Below are 20,603 nucleotides of genomic sequence, written 5' to 3'. Positions count from 1 at the left end.
CCCTCCAGTCTCAAACCCTCTAGGGCCCTAAGAGGCCACTTGGGCTGGGGCAGTTTTGAATGGATCGACTCAGACCACAAAGTATGTGTCCAGGCCTCCGGATACAGAGAAAGAAAAGACAAGGCCTCTGATGGTTGCACGCAGATTTTGTATCTCGCTGGGCAGCAACTGGGTCTTACACTTGGTTTTTCCCGAAGCATAGCACATATAGTAAGTGCCTGGTTATTTATTTGGTGATTTAGTATGTTGGGTCCGACTGAGTGCAGGGAAAGGAAAATGAGTCCACCAAAAGGCCCCACCAGAGCCTGGTGTCCCTTCCAAAGAATGGCTACTCCCCAACTCAGCCAGCCTCCCCCTGGGGTGGCCCCTAAACATGGGCTTCAAGAGACAGAGCCAGGGAGAGGCTGTATCCCTGGGGCTGATCAGAGGCTGGCTCCCAAAGCCTCCTCCAGCCCCCTCTGGCCCCCTGGAGAGCACCCAGCAGGTTTACATTCACCGGGGGTGGGTGAGACAGCCACTTTGCCCAGCCTCTCCAACTCCACCCTCCTCCCTTGAATAACTGAATTTCCTTCGCACCCTGAGCAGGCCAACCTACCCACTCTACCCACTGTCATTCCCAGCCCTCCGTGTTTCCTGTCTCCAACCCAGTCAAAGGAAAACCCCAGGGCTTCCCTGGTGGCGCAGTGGTTGAGAGTCCGCCTGCCGATGCAGGGGACACGGGTTCGTGCCCCGGTCCGGGAAGATCCCACATGCCGCGGAGCGGCTGGGCCCGTGAGCCATGGCCGCTGGGCCTGCGCATCCAGAGCCTGTACTCCGCAGAGGGAGAGGCCACAACAGTGAGAGGCCTGCGTACCGCAAAAAAAAAAAAAAAAAAGGAAAACCCCAAATTTTGTTATTGTTTACCAACCCAACTGCCTCCTCACCCCAAGGCACAGGTGATGCCCTCAAGCTGACAGGAACATGGACTCAGCCTAGACCACCAACCCTGCTCCAAACCTGGGCTTCCCTGTGCCCTCTGGGCAGGGCAGCCCACCAGAGGGTAGGAAACCAATAGTGATAAAGGCCACCTGGCCCCTGACCAAACATTTAAATCCATCATCTTGCTGCATTCCTCAACAGTCACAGGGCCTAGGAGTGCCACCCCCATTCCCTAGAAATGGAAATTCACCTCTACTCAGTGGAGAAGAATCCAGCTGTCTCCCTGCTTGGCCTCCCTTCCCCGCTCCCTTATCAAGAGGACTTTGGTGGTGGTGGTGTTTTTTAAGAAACTCTAAACTTGCAAGCAGGAGACCCAAGTCAGATTGACCTCTGCTTAGTCATGAGGCCTTGGGAGAGTCACTTTACTTCTCTGATGCTGAGTTTTCTTACAGGTAAACTGGAGGCTAGACTGACTCTGTCAGAGGGCTTTTATGATGGTGATGAGATCAAGAGAAAGAGCCCAGCACAGCACCAGTGCTTCCTAGGTACCTGCAAGTGTCCATAAGCCCTCCTTACATCTCACACCGCTGAAGGGTGTTCAAGAACCATCTCCTGTTGCCCCCTGGAACCATGCAAGCCAGCATCTGCCTTTAGGCACGAAAGTTCCACTGCCATCCCACCTGGGAGTTTAGCAGAAGGAGCTTAAGTTCTTCCTAGAGACAAAGAATCACAGGGCCACACCAGTGTGTAAGGTCAGGGGCGTGGAGTAGAAAGTCATGGCAAGACCCCACTCACCAAGCCAGGCCCCTCCTGCCCTTCATCCCAGCCACCTTCCCTGAATATCAGATCCAGTTTTGTGAACTGGGCTGACCTAGATGGAGGAGGAAGGAAAACACAAGTGTTAACGTGTGGGGCAAGAGGATGAGAAGGCTGTGAGATGGGCCTCTGTGGCAGAGCAGCGGCCCTACAGATGCTCACATCCCAATCCCTGGACTGGGGAACATGTGGCCTTACATGGCAAAGGGACTCTACAGGTGGGACTGAGGTGAAGGACCTCCTGCATTATCTGGGTAGGCCCAGTCTAATCACACAGGTTCTTAAAAGTGGAGACTCCTTCCTGGCTAGGTTAGAGAGATGCGACCACAGAAGGTCAGAGAGATGCGATGTTGCTGCCCTTGAAGATGGATGAAGGGGGCCGTGAGCCAAGGAATGGGGAAAACTCTGGAAGCTGGAAACGCAAGGCAAGAGAATCTGCTAGAGCCTCCAGAACACAGCTCTGCTGAGACCTTAGATTTTAGACCAGGGAAGACTATATCAGACTTCTGACCTCATAAATCTAACATATTACATTTGTGTCTTAAGCCACGAAATGTATTACAACAGCAACAGAAAACTAACATGGCCTCCAAAGACAGCAGAGCACTGATAACGCCCTTCCCCTGTACCCCAATTCCCGCCCTACCACCCCTTATCCCCTCTTCCCCCAAGTTCTTATCAATCACCTCTGATACCCACATAAGCACAGACAACATGACTGGATTTCTCTGAAAGCAAAACCTCATGCTGGTTCGTTCGAATGGTGGTTTCTAGAGTGATGGGTAGAGTTTCAAGGTAGGAGCCAGCCACATTCAGGAGTTGTGAGGGGGAGGCCATGGGGCCCCAGGCATGCCCTGCCTCTGCCACAAACCCGAGCAGGGGGGCTGCGATCCCACTGATGACTGGGGGGATGAGCAGGCTCTCCTCCAGGCAGGAGACCAGGTCTGAGGATGAGACCACCCCAGGCCTTGGGATCCTGAGTTCTAGTCCAAACCCATTAGCTCTGGGATCCCCAGCACATCCCTTCACTCCCTTAGTCGGTTTCCTCGCTCATAAAATAGGGATAACCATCCTGCCTTGCCTTTCTCCCTGACAGCTCTGAGGATCAAGTGAGAAAATGCAGTTGAACTTATCGACGACCATTTTTCCATCTGACTGGGAGGGAGAGCAGTGGGGTCAATAGACCGATTTCTACCTTGGGCCCCACCGCGAACCAATTCACTGTGCGTCTCAGATACCCCACCTCTGAGCCTCAGGCTGCTCATCTGTGAATCGAGGGGAGTGGGTCATAGGAGCCCTGAGGCCTCTTCCAGGTCTGAGGTATTCTGGCTTCTGCCTGACCCCTATCACCTCCTCCTGGAACTTTCAGGAACTACACCAACCTGCTCCTCCGGACTCTTTCCCAGGATCTGAACCAGTTCACCACCAGCAACTTCTTCACAATCCTCACACCAGCCAGCCCCCCAGGCTGAGGGCGTCAGCGCCTGACTGTGGCTAAACAAGTCGAGGAACTGGGCTGAGAAGCAGCTTGGCTCCTGATTCAATGCTTGGCAAAAGAGCGTGGGCTCCCCACACCGTGGTGGGCACCGGCCCTGCTCTCCGTGTCCCCATACCAGGTCCCGGCCAGGCCCTCAGCCTCTAGCCCGGGAGCCCTCCCCTCCTCTCCCAGGACACACGGACTCTGCCCTCCCAACTCACAGAACCGCTCTCCACGTGCGGAAAGAGGACAGGCGGGGGGGTCAAGGGGCTGAGCCCCACGAAGGAAGAGAAAGAAAACCTTTCAACTATTAAATCTGTTTAGTAAAGACAATTTTGCTCATACAAAACAACAAGAGTTTACAACAATCTGAGTGCTGGACACGCCATCAGAGACGGGAGGTGCCGCGGGCACTCGGAGCCCTTCCCTCACACCCAGAGAAGACCCTGGGTGCGCCCCCCAACCCTGCCCCTGAGGGAGATGAAAGCTGAAGCATTACTGTCACCCCTGCCCCAAGGGACCATGGCACACAGGACCTCTCCCCACACTGCTGCAAATTAATACTGGGGAGGGAGGGCCCTACCCCCCTCCCCCCTCCCCCCCACTGGCCTGGACATATGACACTGAGTTGTTTGGGGTCGGGGGGAAGGGGCTGATGGGGAGGGGGCAGGATCGGGACATCTTTGGTGTGAAGCCTCCCCCGCCCACCCGCTAGGCCGCATGACGGCGATCTGCAGGAGGGCCGCAAGAGTGGTGCTGTCTTTGCCCACCAGGGGGTGCTGCCGATGCCCCAGAGCCCGGGAGGCACAGGAAACGCAGCAGCTCTGTGTCACTCATCGACTGCCCAGGCTCACCCACGCGGGCTGAGAGTGGGCCTGTTGAAAAACAGCAAAAATGTAAGAAAATAAACACGAACGGGTTAATAGTGGCAGGAAAGGGAAGCAGAGAGATGACGTGGCAGATGAGCGCCTCGGAGGACCAGAACCAGCACTCAGCGGGGAGTAGGGTCCTGGGCGGGGCTCCAGCCTTCCTGGTCGCTGTGCCAGTGCTAAGTCACTCCTCTCCACCTCCCAGGACCCGTTCACAGAGGCAGGCACGGACGGCCTGGCTCAGAATCTGGACACGCTTCCCAGGCACTTTGGCAGAGCCAGCGCGGGCAGGGCAGGCCTGAGGAGGGAGACAGTTCCTGAGCCCCAACGGAGGCCCTCCCTCTGCAGCCCTGCCTGCCCCTGGCCCCTCAAATGCACAGGCCCAGGCACTGATCCAGGCACACGGGCACGGGCACACACGCGCACACACAACCACACTCACTCCTATCCGTCTGGCACACCGGTGACGTCTGAGGGCTCAGCAGAGGAGGTGGGTGGCCTCCTGGCCCCAGCCCTCCACGGCCTGCAGCTCCCGGAAGGCCTCAGCCAGCGGGGACCTGGGGCTGTAGTGGGGAAATTAGAGGGCTGGTGGCACGACACAGGGACGCCCCCTATAAGAGTTTCCACAAATACCCTTTAACAAACCCCAAACCCTTGTAGTATCCAGACAGGAAAGGGTCTGGGGGGAAGGAGCAGGAATGAGGGCAAGAACAATAAAAGAAGTTTCATAAAAATTCTAAGTCAAATTATTGATAAAACTGCAAAATGAGCACAGGTTCAAGAGCACCTTGCTCCTTCTCTCCACACCCTCCCAGCCTTCCAGGCTCTCCCTCTCAGGGGTGGCCAGAACCAAAGGCAGAATTCAGCCTATGACGAGGTCCGGGCTCCATGAGGCTGAGGAGGAGGGGAGGTGGGAGTGGACAGTTCTGTGTCTCTTCATTTAAAAAACAGATTCAGGTCACGAGTTATTGCTTGTCCTCCAGTGGAGCAGGATGGGCCCAGCGGCTCAGTGAGCGAGGGCCGCGGCCTCCAGGGCCCGAGCTTTCTTCCGCCTCTTCAGAAGCAGAGGGTTGGATGCGTCTTCAATCTTTTTTATCTTGATCTGCTCATAGTCGACCCGCATCGTGGCCAAGGCACTGGTCATCTCCTCCTGGGGGGGCAGTGACCGAGGGAGCCGTGAGAGGCGACAGGCAAAGCAAGGGCAGGATGCAGGTGACGGGCGGGAGCAGAGGAGACAGAGGGCAGGCTGGGTGATGGGCCCAGGGCTGGGTCAACAGAGCCTGGCCACCGTGCTGCCAGCGCTCTCCTAGAGCCCTCCAGCGGCCCCACGGGAAGGCAGAAAGAGCGCCGACCAGGAGTCAGGAGACCTGGGTTCATGTCTGCCCCAGCCAATCACTAGCTGCGTGACCTTGACCAGGTCACCCCCCTCTGGGCGTCAATTTCCTCATCTGCAAAGTGAGGAGATGGTACCAGATGACCTTTCAGGTCCCTTTAGAGACCCAGACAGTAGAGGGCTTGTAGAAAACAGCCACGGCCAACTTTAGACCAAACACACAACCTCTGCCCACAACCCAGCAGGGAAGTGGCTCAGAGCCGCTGTTCCTGTTGTAACAGAGCCCCCCTGGGGTGAGCGTGTACAGAAGCAACCCCTCTGGGCCAGCACCGCCTCTCACACCCAAGCACCTCGGCGCGCACCCTCTGAGCCCCTCTTGGCCCGTGGTGCCCTCACCTTGACGTCCTCCCACCTCTCCTTGTCCTCCTTCAGGACCCGGCTGGTGTGCAGTGGGGTCTGAGGGACCTTTGTTGATTGCTGGGGACAAAGAAAAGGGTCAGGGTGAAAGCCTGGGTGGGGTGGAGCCCCAAGGGACAGTCCGCGTGAACCCAGGCCCCTCCAGCCTGCCAGGCTTACCATGATCCAGGGGTGGTTCATGAACTCGGTGATGGTCATCCTCTGGGTGGGCTCTGTCTTCAGCAGGTTCCGGATGAGCATCTTCACTGTGGGGGAAAGCGAGGTGCGGGGAGGGGACAGAGATGGCTAAGGGGCCACCCCCCTTCTGCTTCTCCTTCCCACAGTTTTCAGGGAGAAACCAGATTCAAAGGGGCATGGACACAGACCACCCAAGGAGCTAGCCTTGAAGACCATTACGGCTCCAGCCCTGACAGCCCCACGCGCCCCATACCCCAGCTCTGCCACAGGCCCTTCACACAGACAGGACGTACACAGCAGCTGTGGGCCAGGTGCAGATCCACAGCCACGCCACCCACGTGAGACCGCCCCTGCACACGCACGCACACCTGCACACACGCACATGTACACGTGGGTTCTCTACCTTCCTCTGATACTTCTGACCATTCTGGGTTGGGGAATTCATACTGGCCCATTCGGATGCGACTCTTCATGCCCGGAGAGATGGCAAGGCCATGGTTGGAATAGAAGGGGGGATACCCACACAGCCTGAGCCGAGAGGAAGCGGGAAGAGAGGGACAGAGCTGATGTTATTGAGGGTCCTGCACCAGGACTAGAGCGCGACACAGGCTTCTTCTTGCCAAGGTCACAGAGAAATTGGGACTCACTGACTCAGGTACAATATACAAAGTCAAGGACAGGGCCCGGGAATGCAACAGTATCTAAACCACACATTTTCCTGCCCATAGGCTAATTTATAGCATTTAGCTGTCAGAATCCACTAAACGCAGAGAGACGGGGACATGCAGGGCCATCTCCCATACAGAAGGGAACGCTAATCTTTGCCTCTTCTTCTCATCCCACCCCTGCCCCACTTCCCCCAGGCCCCTCCCCACGCACTCACAGGATGTACATGATGACACCCAAGGACCACATGTCACAGGACTTGTCATACTTCTCTGGGCCCAGCACTTCTGGAGCTGCAAACCAAAGGTCAACGTGGGTGGGCCTGGCCCTCAGAACACTGGGATCCACCGCAGTTCCTCGGTGGCTGCTCCCCATCCAACCCTTCAGCCCATCTTGATGGGACCTCAGCTGGGCTGGGAAGGGGAACAGTCATAGCCCAGACCCAGGGCTGGACAAAGGAGACCAGAAGACCCTTCTCCAAGAGAGCCCTAGGGCTAGAATCTCAAGATAAAACAAGTCTTAAACTGCAAGAGCATTTCAGACTGCCATTTAATTTGACAAACACGTTTTGAGAGTTTATTCTGTGCCAGTCAGCTGGGGCTCCTGAACCAAATCTGCATCCCAGACTCCACTGGGAATCTGAAGGGAATGACAGCTCTACTCAGGAAAAGCGTGCATGTGTGCAAAATCCCACCCATAATCTCAGGCAGGTAATTTCCTGTAATGCTTCAGTCCCAGCTGAGTTCTGACGAGCCCTGGTTTGGGTCAGGTCACATCAGAACCAGTGCTAGACAGGGCCTGAGGATTCAACTCTCGTAGGACCTGTGGCCCTGAGACCGGCAAGAGGAGGGCTTGAGAAAAGCTCTGGGGAAGACAAGCTCGCCAGGCCTCCTCTGGACTTACCCACATAGTATGGCGTGTAACAAGGAGTGGTCAGAGAGTTGTGGCTGGTGGTTTCCTTGGCAAAGCCAAAATCAGTGAGTTTGAGAATGGCGTTGGGCCTTTTGGAGGTGTATAAGAGATTCTCAGGCTACAGAGAGAGAGAAATAAATAGAACCTCTGCTGAACCTGTGAGGGGCTATCACTCCCTCCCTCCCTTCCTCCCTTCCTTCCTTTCTGCCTCCATTCAACAACATTTGTCCAGCCCCTGTGATCTGCACAGCTGACGGTGAGGACCCTCAGCTCCCTGCCTCCCAAGAGCTTACAGCGTGCATGGGAGTCGGACACTGATGCAGAGAACCGCAGTGAACACTGCAGTGACACAGAGACCGAAGGTGCGGTGGTGAGGTGTGGCTGAGGAGCACCGCAGGGTGAGGGTGGCCTCACAAGGCTTCATGACTGGGGTGGGGGTTTGCCCAGCGAGGGCAGGGCCTGCGGGGTAGAGAGTGGCACTCCGCCCCACTCTCGCTCAGGAACCAGGCAGCGGGGATGCAGGATGACTCTGGGGACCCTCCCTAAGGTCACCACGACCCTGACCCCTATGGCCTCCATGGCACCTGAGTTTGGGGGACTGGGGGGGGGGGGCAAAAAGAACAGCTGGTACCTTGACATCCCGATGCGCAATGTTGATTGAGTGTAAGTACTGGATCGCCTCGCCGATGCTCTTCATGATCTCTGATGCCTCTGCAGAGAAGAGGGAATGGGGGAGCGGGAAGTCACAAGCGGGAGTCACAAGATGTGTCATTAGGTTTGAACACCCAATACACCAATCCCCCCCACACAGCCTAAGGCTCCCTACGTCCACCCCCGCCCCCCAGAAACCAGGGAATGAGGAGCAGCCCAGGCTCAGCTGAGGAAGAAGGCCCCAGCGGCGAGCCGGAGAAGGCAGCAGGCCTCCGCACCTCTCACGAGAGCCCCTTCAGACACCCCGTGCCCCTGCCTGCCCGAGCCCAGGCCCCACAACAGACCCTTTCTACCTCTTTCTGTGAATGCCTGGTCTCCTCGGTCCTGGATTCGGCTGAAGAGTTCTCCACCATCCAAACTGAAACAAAGCCACAGTCAGATCTGAGAACATAGCATCCCACTAGCACTCTCCCCACCGCCCCTCCAAAAATCAGGCGTCTACATTTTAAGCTTCAGAGTCCCCACCCGGCAGTCCTCAGAAGGTGGGGCCTGGGTGGGGAGTGGGATGAGGCTGGGCCAGGAGCAAAGCGGGAGGGCTGCTCACCACTCCATGACAATCAGCAGGCACTTCCTCCCCGCGTACAGGTTCTCGTAGACGTCCACGATCCGCACAATGTGTGGGCACTGGGAGGCCCGCCAGTGCAGCTCCACCTCCCGGCGGGCCTTGGGGCAGTCCTGCAGCATCTGCAAGCCAAGTGCCTCCTGAGCAACCTCAGCGGGGCAGCCGGCTGCTGCACCACCTGCACCTACCACAAGGCCTGGCCCACGCACTCGCCCGCATCCCCACCGACACACCACCGACTCTCCCTACCCAGGTCCAACACCAGCCCTTAGCACTTTCCCTGCACTTCCTTCTCCTAAGCCCCGACTCAGAGCTCTGCAGCTCCCTCATCTGCTCTAAAAGGAACCTCAAGATGACCCCTCATGGGGTCTCGACAGCTACTCTGAGACCACCCTTGACCATTCAGGGGAAAGGCCCAGCTGTGGGAATGAAGTCTATTCCAGAAGGCGAGCAGAGTTGAGCATTGGGAGACAGAGGGTAAAGGACACCCGGGCAGAAAGACAGACCGAGAAAAACCCAAACAACAATGGAAAGGGGCCTAGAGACAGGGGAGACTCCAGATCAGTTAGAAAAGGTACCTCCAAGATCCCTAAACCCAGCGTATCAAATCCCGAGCAATGTCCTTTCAACCAACAGATAGCCTCAGGAGTCAGCCCGGTGTGGTTTGAATCCTGGTTCTTACTAGATCTGCAACCTTGAGCAAGTTACTTAACTCACAGGCCTCGTCCTTGCCCCTCTTCTTCCATGGACCAGGTGGCCAGGGGTATTAAAGCAGCCTGGCGCCCTCACCTGCCTCAAGGGCTGAATCTTTTTTTTTTTTAACATCTTTATTGGTGTACAACTGCTTTACAATGGTGTGTTAGTTTCTGCTTTACAACAAAGGGAATCAGCCATACGTATACATATGTCCCCATATCCCCTCCTTCTTGAGCCTCCCTCCCACCCTCCCTATCCCACCCCTCTAGATGGACACAATGCACCTAGCTGATCTCCCTGTGCTATGCGGCTGCTTCCCACTAGCTATCTATTTTACATTTGGGAGTGTATATATATGTCCATGTCACTCTCTCACTTCGTCCCAGCCCACCCTTCCCCCTCCCCGTGTCCTCAAGTCCATTCTCTACGTCTGCGTCTTTATTCCTGTCCTGAAGGGCTGAATCTTGACTAGTCTAAGCCAGGCCCTTTACTAAGACCTGACACTGGTCAAGAAGAACTTTATAGGAAGTCTGCTGAGAGGCCTCTTAAAAGGAGCACAAGGAACGCACACCATCTCTCCTGCATATGACACCTGGTGCCACGGCAGTCATCTTGGTACCGAGAGGTACCCTGGGGTGGTGGGTGATGCATCAGGAGCACTAAGAGACCTTCTGGAAAGTGCATGAAGCTTGGTGAGTAAGATCAGATGGCCAGGACGGAGCCAGATTACAGAGGGCAGGGAAAAGCAAACACAGGAATTTCCAAAAATAAAACTAACATTCAGTTATGCTATGGTCTATGATACGCTGGTCCTTTTCTAATTGTACAATGGCTGCCCATTTTACAGGATGTGGAAACTGAGGCTCAGAGAAGTAGTGTGTCCCAGGCTCAGTTCCTGGGGAAAGGCAGAGCCCGGGGTTGGAAACCAGGCCTGGTGGATTCCACAGCGTAAACCTTTTCCACGATAACACGCAACTTTCAGAGGAGGGGCAGAGACCGAGACTTGTCAGTCTCAGATCACCAAATGCAAACTGGCTTTGCAGAGGCAATCCCCCAACAGGGGCCAAGATAATTCAGTCTCCTAGGGAGCAGGCAGAAGACAAGGTCGCCATGGGGTCACACTGCCACCTGGTGGCCATCTAAGGACACTGCACAGGTCCTGAGTGTTGCCACCTTCAACTTCATTTATTTGGATGGACCAAGGAAAAAGGTTATTTTCCTTTCCCATGCACTATGAGAAGGAGGAGGAGACGCTGGCCAATTTCATTTGCATGTGTTTCAATTCAACAAGCATTTATTGAGCTCCTACTAGGCCACACACTGTGCCAGATGTCAAGATCAAATAGAAGAGTCCCAATCTGAAAGAACTCAAACTGGGGGGTGAGGGCATGAGGGGAGGTAGACACACAGAAAATGCTTCTAATCCTGAGATAATGTGCTGTAAGACTGATAAGTTCAAAGGGTTCAAGAGAAAAAGTTCTCAGAGCACCCAAAATAGAAAGACCTCTATCGCCCCCTACAGGCACATAGGAACTGAAGCCCAGAGAGGAAGAATTGAAGTTGTCAAATTTACTCAGAGGCAACATGAGGTCATTGGATTTACAATCATGAGAGACTTGGGCTTGGTCTGGAATTTGTCAATTTCTGGTTGCATAGCCTTGGAGAGGCTATTACCTTTCTGAGCCTGTTCCATATTTGTAAGTTGGGGGTTAAAATACCTGCCTGGCCCCCTCCCTCACAGAGCCATTGCAAGCATCTAACGAAAGAATACCTCTAAGTGTGCTTGTTATCAGGAAGGCACTCACCACCGTAAACCATCAGCATAACTGCAACTGCACAGGGGCCCTCTCCATCACCTCTGAGTTGAGGCTGGAACATCCTGATACAACCAAGAAACCCTGATACCAGCAAGACTATAGGCTGGGTTTCAGTCTGCAGCCCTGTGACCACCGCCTGGAAACCAGCTCTGTGCTGTAACCAACCACAGCTGTGCTAAATGAGGACACACCAAGGCCCAAACCCAAGTGCATGCCCCTCGGCCCCTCCTAAACTCAGAGCACGCACCGCAGGTTCTGCTTGCTCTCTTTGCTATAGACACGTTAGCGTGTGTGGCATTAGGTAAAAGAGAATCTACAGCCAGAACGCCTGGGTTCACATTCCACCTCCAGGTTTACACACAATTCCCTACCTGGCAGAGGAGCTGGATTGGCCTAGCACAACAAACCTGGTCTTGGGAATCGCACACAATTTGCATCCCAGTTCTGCACTTCCCAGCTTGTGTCAGGCAAGCCAATCTACCTTTCTGAAATGGGTTTCCTCATCTGTAAAACTGGATTCAATGTGGCAAAGTAAGAAAATTGGAAAGAGCAAGTATTTTTAAATTCTAAGAGAAACATAGTAAGAATTTCCCATGAAGACTGGTAATTGACAGCCAGGTATGTATTTATCAGAAATCCTTGAATGGATATAAAAACCAGCCCACGCAATGAAGGCTAGACCTTCAATCCAGTCAGGAGGACAGGCTGGCTGACGTCACAGGGGCAAAGCCATTAAGAGCCAAAGAGACTTTGTAGACAGCTGTGGGGTACAGAAGCCTGGAGAGAGGAAAGGAAGAATGTGCTAATCTGGAGTACCGGGCTAAGTAAAGATCAGCAAGGGGGCTGCTGAGCTCTGAGCCAGAGAAGAGTCAGGGAAAGAAAACAGGATTCCCCGGGTGCTGCCAGGGGCCACCAGCAGAGGAACACAGCAGGTTCAACCAGAAGCCAAGAGTCACGTGGGAAAGGCTCCTACCTCTTTGGCCTGGACAAGGACAGTGGAGGCGAAAGGGCCCAGAACCACAGCCTTGAGGGCTCACGTCTGAAGGAAAGAAGGGTCTTCCCACCAAAAAGCCACAGGCCCTGAGACAAGGAATGCCTGAAAGGGATTATAAAATATTTTAAGCCCATGCTAAGCCTGGAATGGATACTGCAACTTGCCTCGGCCCCCTTTTAGTTTGCATCTGAAATTCCCTTGCTCTGTAGAGAAGGTCAACTGTTGCATGTGCTAGATTGCAATGCAATAGGCAAGGTCACCTACCTACCAAGTGTGGCGGGGGGCCAGGGACCAGGCCACAGAGCCCATTGCCTGGGGAGGAACCTCTAGGGTAATGGTGGCAATGAGGGAGCTGTGGGAGCTCTCCCAAAATACTGTTCCATTACCATGCAATCCAGCAATCCCAATCCTGGGCATATATCCAGAAAAGAGGAAGATTCTAATTCAAAAGATACATGCACCCCAATGTTCACAGCAGCGCTATTTACAATAGCCAAGATATGTAAGCAACCTAAATGCCTGCCAACAGATGAATGGATAAAGAAGACGTGGTATATATATGCAATGGAATACTACTCATCCATTAAAAAGAATGAAATAATGCCACTTGCAGCAACATGGATGGACCCAGAGATTGTCATATTAAGTGAAGTAAGTCAGAAAGAGAAAGACAAATATCATATGATATCATCTATACATGGAATCTTAAAAAAATGATACAGATGAACTTACCTATGAAACAGAAACAGACTCACAGAGAAGAGACCTGTGGTTGTCAAGAGGGAACGGGGTGGGGGAGGGATGGAGTGGGAATTTGGGATGCAAACTAGTATACACAGAATGGATAAACAACAAGGACAGCACAGGGAACTCTATTCAATATTCTGTGATTACCTAAATGAGAAAAGAATCTAAAAAAGAATGAATACATGTAGATGTATAATTGAATCCCTTTGCTGTACACCTGAAACTAACACAACGTTGTAAATCAACAATACACCAATAAAATTAAAAAAAAAAAAATACTGTTCCATGCCTGTCTTTGCCGGGACGTGGAGGGAAGAGGATGGTGCCCCTTATATCCCCCACCAAATCTTCCATCATGGGGCCACATGGAAAGACTCAGGAGTAATCAGCATCCTAAGCCTAGGTGAGCCGGAGAAAAGGAGAGAAACAGAGGCTGGGGCCTGAAGCGCAGCTCACCAGCAAGGAGATCTGAGGACAAGACAGGAAGGAACAAACCCCAGGTCCCAAGGCATCATGCCCTTCACAAGCTCCACCGCTTACCAAGTGTGTGAACTTGGGGAAGTTTTTAATCCCTTTGTGCCGCCATAGTTTCCCTATCTCTTAAATAGGATAATAATAGTACCTACCTATATTAAATGAATTAATACATATGCATTATGTAAATTACTAAGAACGGTGCTTGGCACATAGTAAGCACTGTATCAGTGTTTGCTAATATATTGTTCTGCCCCCCAAACCACCCCCCACAGTGTGCCAGAGTCCCACTGGGGTGGGCAGCTGGGATCTCACTCACACCCATCTCATTTAAGGTGCTATTAATAGCTCCAGGCGCTGGGTGGAGGGGGACCCAGAACACTGGGAGAGAAGCGGGCTTAGGCATCCTAGCCCTGAGTCTCCCTCTCCCTCCCACACCACCTAGCTAGATAGCCGGGGGTGGGGCGCACATGTCCTGAGAGAATGAAGGCATCCATCCCTTCCCAAGACTGATTTGGTGCCAAGAGTGATGCAAAAGTCTGAATCAGGCAGAGCGTGGTGCCGGGCATGTGGTGCACCTTGGTAAATAAGACCTCCTCTGCACTCCCAGCAGGAGGGCACCAACCCTGCTGTGGGCCAGGCTCACCCACTCCCCTCCCTACCACAAGGAGGGGGCTGATCTGGGCACTCTGCAGGCCAGAAGAAACGAGGAGGACTTGGGAAGGAGAGGTGCTGCTGTGGGCTGAGTCCTAGCAAGCTCCTTAGCACAGAGCTGGCAGCAAGCAAGGAGCAGCCGAAAAGGAGCAGGGAGAAGGGAGCCCCTGCTTCCAGGGAGGGCTCTGAGTTAAAACGCGTGCTAAGCACTTCCAACGGGGAACCCTCAGACCCGCCCCAGGAGGACGCATCCTATTTTATAAATGAGAAAACATAGGCTCAGAGGAGCTACGCGATCACTTCAAGGTCTGAGCTGGCTGTCCCCAGCAGGGCTGGAATCTGAACCCCATTCTCACCGCTCCCAAAGCCTCTTTCCCACCACCCCGTGGTAAGGCAAAGGGTACAACATCTGCCCAAGACTGTCCATGACACCAACAGCCAAAATGGGGGCTGAAAATGTACATAGGCCTTAAAGTACAAACCAACCTTTAACTTTGAAATTCCAGAATTCAAGAACTGTAGAATTTTAGAATTTACCCTATGGCACTAATCATAGGTGGAGCTTTAAGGTGGAGCTGTATTCTAAGAGTTGTTTACCTTAACTAGAAATGGCTAGCAAACCGAATGCCCAGCAACAAGCAATAGAGGTTGCTTTTTCAAAAGGAGTTTATCTATACACTCTTCAATCATTAAAATGATGTTTCGGAAGAATATTTAATGCGAAACGGATTCCTAAGTGTCTCAGTCACCTTGTCGCTATCAGCAGTAGCACTTTATTTTTTTTCTTTTGCAGCACAATTCCCAGTCTGAAATTTCCTTAAATTTATCTGACAGTATGTGAAAAAGCAACCTACAAAGCTTTATGTACAGTACAGTTCTATATGTATATCTGTCTATATTCGTGTGTGTACGTGTATGTACACAGATGTATATAGTATGTGTATGTGTGTATATATATACATATATATGGAAGCGCATTCACAGTACAATGTTAATATTGGTAATTATATATCTGAAAGATAGGATTACAGGTGCCTTAATTTTCTTTATTATAACTTAATTTTCTAAGTGACTTACAATTAGCACATATACTTTTAAAGAGGCAAAGCAGCTTCTCTCCCAATTTTACTTGGAGGCTGTCACCCATACCCCCAGGCCCTGTGGCCAGGGAACAGCAGCTATGGGCTTCCAGGCAGTTCTGCCAGGTGGCTTAGCCACAGACCAGGGGCTGCCCAGTCGAGTCTTGAGCAAGAAAGCAGCTCATGCCCAGTGGGCGCTGGATGCTGCACAGCCCTCCTCTAAGGAGAGGAGAAGAGCAGAACTGTAGTGCAACCTACACAGTCACTCTCTGTCCTGCTCCAGCTCCACCTGGCCCTTGACCTAGCCTCCCCAGCTCTCCAGCTAGGAGTGGGGCATCCATGTCTGGCTCAAAAATCCCTCGACCTCTCCTTTCAACCTGAAACCTACAACACTGGGCCCCCAGAGCCCTGAACAGTGAACAAGGAGGTTATGAGGAGTCACAAGGCTGCAGGACCAGGACATGCTGTCCTGGCATCATGTGTTATCTCTCTAAAGAGCCAGGTCCCTCCAAAGCCCCCATCCCTGGCTCTGCAGCCATCAAGGGGATGGGGAGACATGTGGCACTCACAGCACTTGACCTCACCTACCCAGATTGCCATCACTTGGCAAACCCGGAGTGCCTGGCACGTGCCACACGCTGGTTTGGAAGGTGCTGGGAAACAACAGAGAACACAACAAATAAGGCCTACACCCCCATGGAGCTTACATTTTAGTGCAGGAAGTACACAACAAACAAGATTTTTAAAAAAATTTTTTAATTACATATCATGATGTGTGCTATAAAGGACATAAATTGTGTGCTGCCACAATATCTCCCAAATTTCAGAGAGACGAAAGGCTGGAGAGAGGTGTCACAAATCTCTTTTCATCTAGCCCAACTCGGGAGCATAAGACATGACAAACAGATAAGTCTTGGTTGAAATGATGGTTTTCCTCTAATCTATAGGGGCAGAAAGAGTATGTCCCTCTTCTAGAACCTCTGCACAGCTCAGAGAGAAGCAACTGATGGGCCTCCCCTAGGAAGTGATCTAAACAAACAAATCTAACAGCAGATTTTTTTTTTATCTTAGAAGGTCACTGAAAAAAAAGACACACAGAAGTACATCACCGGGTCCTTCATGTTAGCACACACATTCCCAAACATTTGGTTGGGAGGTAAAAGCGGTTTTCTATTTTGCTAACTGATTTTCATTAATGTGATGGGGGGAAATCCCGACCTAAAACAAAGCTAAAACTTAAAATGGGGAAGGAACCCAGTACAAAAAGCCTTTAAAAGCACTGAGCCACACTGCCCAGAAGATGAGCGTGACCTTCCCTGTGGTCCCCACCCTCGCCCTCGCTCTTACTCTCCAGGACCTTCCCTGGGGAGCCACAAAGGACCAACCTTCAACCAAAAGACAAGAGGCTTGGAAGTTACACTGTAAATGACAAAGTTTTTTAAATACTTGCAACACATCACAGATAAAAGGTTAACTTAACTCTGGCAAATCAATGGTAAAAGATTAACAATCCAATATAAAAATGGCCAAAGAATAAGAACAGGCAGTTCAAAGCAAAAGAAACACAAACCAAAGATGCTCGATGCAACTCATTAAAAGAGAAATGTTTATAAAAAACAGTAACAATAACTTCACCAGAATGGCGAATTTTTTTTTAATGTTTGACCAAAAACGAAACAAAAGAGGAACTTCCCTGGCTGTCCAGTGGTTAGGACTCCGAGCTTCCACTGCAGGGGACACGGGTTCGATCCCTGGTCGGGGAACTAAGATCCTGCAAGCCGTGAGGCCAAAAACCAAACAAACAAACTCCTGAGTTTATGCAAAGATTGCTGAGGAAAAGGCACTCTCTCATACACTCAACGGGGATATAAACTAGTATATTTTTGGCTATATCTATCAAAATTGTAAATGTTCAAACCTTAGGCCCAATAATTACTTAGCTAGGAAATCATCCTACAAATACGTTCCTAAAGTATCTTAATGGCAAAAAAATTGGTCAGAACCTGAATGTCTACCACTGAGGAGATGGTCAGATAAATGGCAGCATCTCCACATAACAGAGTGTGGCACAGCCTGCTGAAAGAGCGCGGCAGGGCTGCATCCGCCACTGTGAGGGGAACTGGGTGTTAATAAATGGAAAAGCAGACGAAGAACATGATGATACTTTGGCTTTTTTGTTTCTGTTCTAATTTTTTTTTTAATGGAGCTGCATTCACATTACTTAACTTTTTTTTTTTTTTTTACTTAAGTAACTTTTAAAGTATGTTCACATAGACAAGAAGCAAACACACCAAAAGGTTCATTAGTGGTTATTCATAAATGGTGGTAATATAGGTAGCATTTTCTTTTTTGTGTTTCTTAAATTTCCAAAAATAAAAATGTACTAAACAGAATGTAAAATATACCACTTGGGTGGTTTTGTTGTTTTGTTTTGTTTTTTTTAAGGCAGAGGGAGAAGATATACAGGCACGTCGATGCTTAACATTTTTCTGGAGGTATTTACCCCCTAAAACATCGACAGAGTTGACCCCAGGGGAGTAGGCACTAGAGAGAAGCTAGTACCATTTTCCATTTTTTCCCCTTTTCATTTTATATCTTTCTGTATTGTATGGATTTCTACCATCTGCGTGTATTTCTTCTTAAAAATTAAGTCTAGGGATTCTCAGGGGCAGTATGCTTTGGTCCTATATTTGACCCCCAGCCTGAGTGCCCCAGAAGCAAGCTGACCTGCTTGTTAGAGCAGGAGGTGGGTGGAGATGGGGATACCATGCTGACCTCGGAGGGGGAAAGAGGACCTGCTGGAACTCAGAGTATGAGGGGAACCCAGGTGACAGAAAGACCTGGCATCTTCCTGGAGAGTATAGCCCAAATATGAGAAAGAGCAGGCTGAGGCCCCAAACCGCTACTGCTGACCACTTCTGACTTATTTGGAAATGAGTCCTGCGCACAGCAGGGATGTCAACCACGGTGGAGTCTTGGAAAGGAAAGTGAAAGGCTACAGGACACAGATATTTCTGTTTCTTCCAGCCAACTTCGAAAGAGAAAGAAGAATATTCGTGTATACCGCACCAACCATGCGTCAGGTGCACTTTATATATAGAAAATATGCTATATTTAAGCCTCCTAACAGGCCTCTGGAATAGAGCCAATGCCTGACTCCATTTACAGGTGTGGCAACCAGGGCTGGCGAGGTAACTTGCCCAAGGTCACACAGCTAGTGACTGACAGAGCCAGGATTCAACCCAATTCAGACTCTAACCTCCAGGTCCCTTTTTTCACTACAAACGAGGCTTTGACAAACAAACCCTGAGCTGCTGATATTAGCGTACTGTTACCCTGTCTCCTTCCTCCTAAAGGCCTCCTTTCCCTGCTCTGTTTGCTGGTCAGCCCCATTTATCTCTGCATCCGTCAGGCCCAGCACAGAGCTTAGTGCAGAGGAGCTGCAACACACACTTACTGATTAAATGGGCAGACTGTGTATCAGAACAATTCTATAGGCCATGGCTTACAGCAGGATACAAGGCATCTTTCCCCAGGACACAGGGTAGATGATGGGAGGAAGGAAACACATTAGGCTCTCCAAGTTGGCTGTAAGCTAAAATCTGAGTGGCAGGGAGAAAAAATGCTCTGCTCTTTGTAGTATGTAGGTATGACTTTACGAAACCCACAGAGATGGACTATTAAGAGAAAATAAGACAGAAGGAGGTCACGAACACAGCTTCTGGTCCACACGTAGCTCCCATCCATTTGACCCTATACAACTGACAAAGCAAATATAAATTTTCAATTGGAAGTGATAAATGCCACTCATCTTCATCACCCCAGTTTAGCGGAATGAGACTCAAGGCATGTATACCTTAATCAACAGATCTAACGGGAGGTGGAGGGAGTTGAGAGAGAAAGTAGAGGAGAAGGGTCTTACAAATCACACACACACACACACACACACACACACACACACCCCGCCCCTGACAACAATTACACACACCTAAGACTGGAGGACAGCTGCGTGAAGAGAGAAGGAAAAAGAACAATAAGTAGCTATTGTGGTAACGTGGTAGAAGATATGAACCACTCTTTCCTACACAGTTTACAAAATGGCCCAGATGCAAGACAGAACTCAAATCACCCACCATGAGCACGAGGACATCTGCGAGAGAGACTAAGTCTTTTTCTGCCAAGAGCAGGGCGCCTGATACATTCCTGTCTTGCCTTACTAAAGAGTTTGCCTCTCACACAGCTGAAGATGGAAGAAGGGAATTGCTACCCAGAACTTGATTCTGACCAGAAAGCAAAATCTAGTAAATTATGTTTAAAAAAACAAAACAAAACCTTAATTAGCAAAACAATAACAACAAGAATCCCACATTGGGAGGAAGTAAACTTGTCAATTCAGAGTTCAAAGGAGGGAAGAAAAAGCCTTAGGACAAAAACAATTGTTTAGCCTAGACTTCCAGAAAAACAGTATTTAGAAGTTGAGACAAAGGAATAGCATGATCAGAGATCCCAAAAGGGAGGCATTTTGAAGGACAAGGCCTGGCCTCCAACAAGTGGATTCTGATCATCTAAAGCATGATAATCCCGGAAAAAGGAACCAGGAGGAAGCAGCTGCCAATGGCAAGGCCATGCACAGGGGGCTCTAAGGATGTGTCCAAAGACACGAGCACCTGCCCATAATCCAGGACAGACCCAAAGACAGTGGTGTGGGCTCATAAAACAGCATAAGCAGAGCTTGTGAAAATGCAAGAACTATGAGAAATGTGGCTAAAGGCTACATGCAAAGCTGTAAGAAGCAGCAGGGAGGAAGTGGGCCCCTCATGGGGACAGAGGCTCTAATCTACCAAAATGACAGAGAAGGGGGGAATGTTCATCTCCAAGTGTTCCTTTTTTTCTAGCAAGGAGAAAGCACTTCAAATTGGGACATACTTAAGGGAAACCTCAAATCCAAGATGGCCCAAGAACCAACCAACTTATAATCACCCAAAGATGACTGAGTTAAAAGACGCCGGTCTTAGAAGAATCACATCCCGGGATACAGTAGGAACCTGCAGGTATGATTCCCGAACCACCGCTGGTAATCACTGAGGGGCCATGGGGAAAACAGGCAACGCCCTGCTTTTCGGCAGCTAGCATTCCCTCAGTACCCACTCTGCTCCAGGCACCAGGGGGTTCAAGGAGTTCAGTCTAGTGAAGGAAACAGAGTCAAGGCAAAAGAAACAATATGTACACAGAACTGTTAAGAAGAAGAACTGCTTAACTTCACATCTGTCTCTGGCAGAGCTCT

General features: G+C 51.0%; 1 protein-coding gene across 1 annotated transcript in view; it reads right to left on the bottom strand.

Annotated features, from left to right (window-relative positions):
* Positions 1-3,512: 3,512 nt before the first annotated feature.
* Positions 3,513-20,603, bottom strand: part of MAPKAPK2 (MAPK activated protein kinase 2) — a 45,287-nt gene continuing 28,196 nt past the window's right edge. Inside the window, exons 2-10 of the mRNA XM_082832930.1 lie at positions 8,841-8,980; positions 8,590-8,654; positions 8,217-8,296; positions 7,577-7,703; positions 6,891-6,966; positions 6,411-6,535; positions 5,990-6,075; positions 5,810-5,890; positions 3,513-5,230 (exon numbers count right to left, since the gene is read on the bottom strand). Of these exons, the coding sequence (XP_082689056.1) occupies positions 5,087-5,230; positions 5,810-5,890; positions 5,990-6,075; positions 6,411-6,535; positions 6,891-6,966; positions 7,577-7,703; positions 8,217-8,296; positions 8,590-8,654; positions 8,841-8,980 (924 nt within the window). The 3' untranslated portion in view covers positions 3,513-5,086. The remainder of the gene's footprint in view (positions 5,231-5,809; positions 5,891-5,989; positions 6,076-6,410; positions 6,536-6,890; positions 6,967-7,576; positions 7,704-8,216; positions 8,297-8,589; positions 8,655-8,840; positions 8,981-20,603) is intronic.

The sequence above is a fragment of the Leucopleurus acutus genome (assembly GCF_964270905.1).
Source record: "Leucopleurus acutus genome assembly, chromosome: 2".
Taxonomy (NCBI): domain Eukaryota; kingdom Metazoa; phylum Chordata; class Mammalia; order Artiodactyla; family Delphinidae; genus Leucopleurus; species Leucopleurus acutus.
Note: the sequence above shows the minus strand (reverse complement) of the source record. Positions and strands in the feature narration are given on the sequence as shown.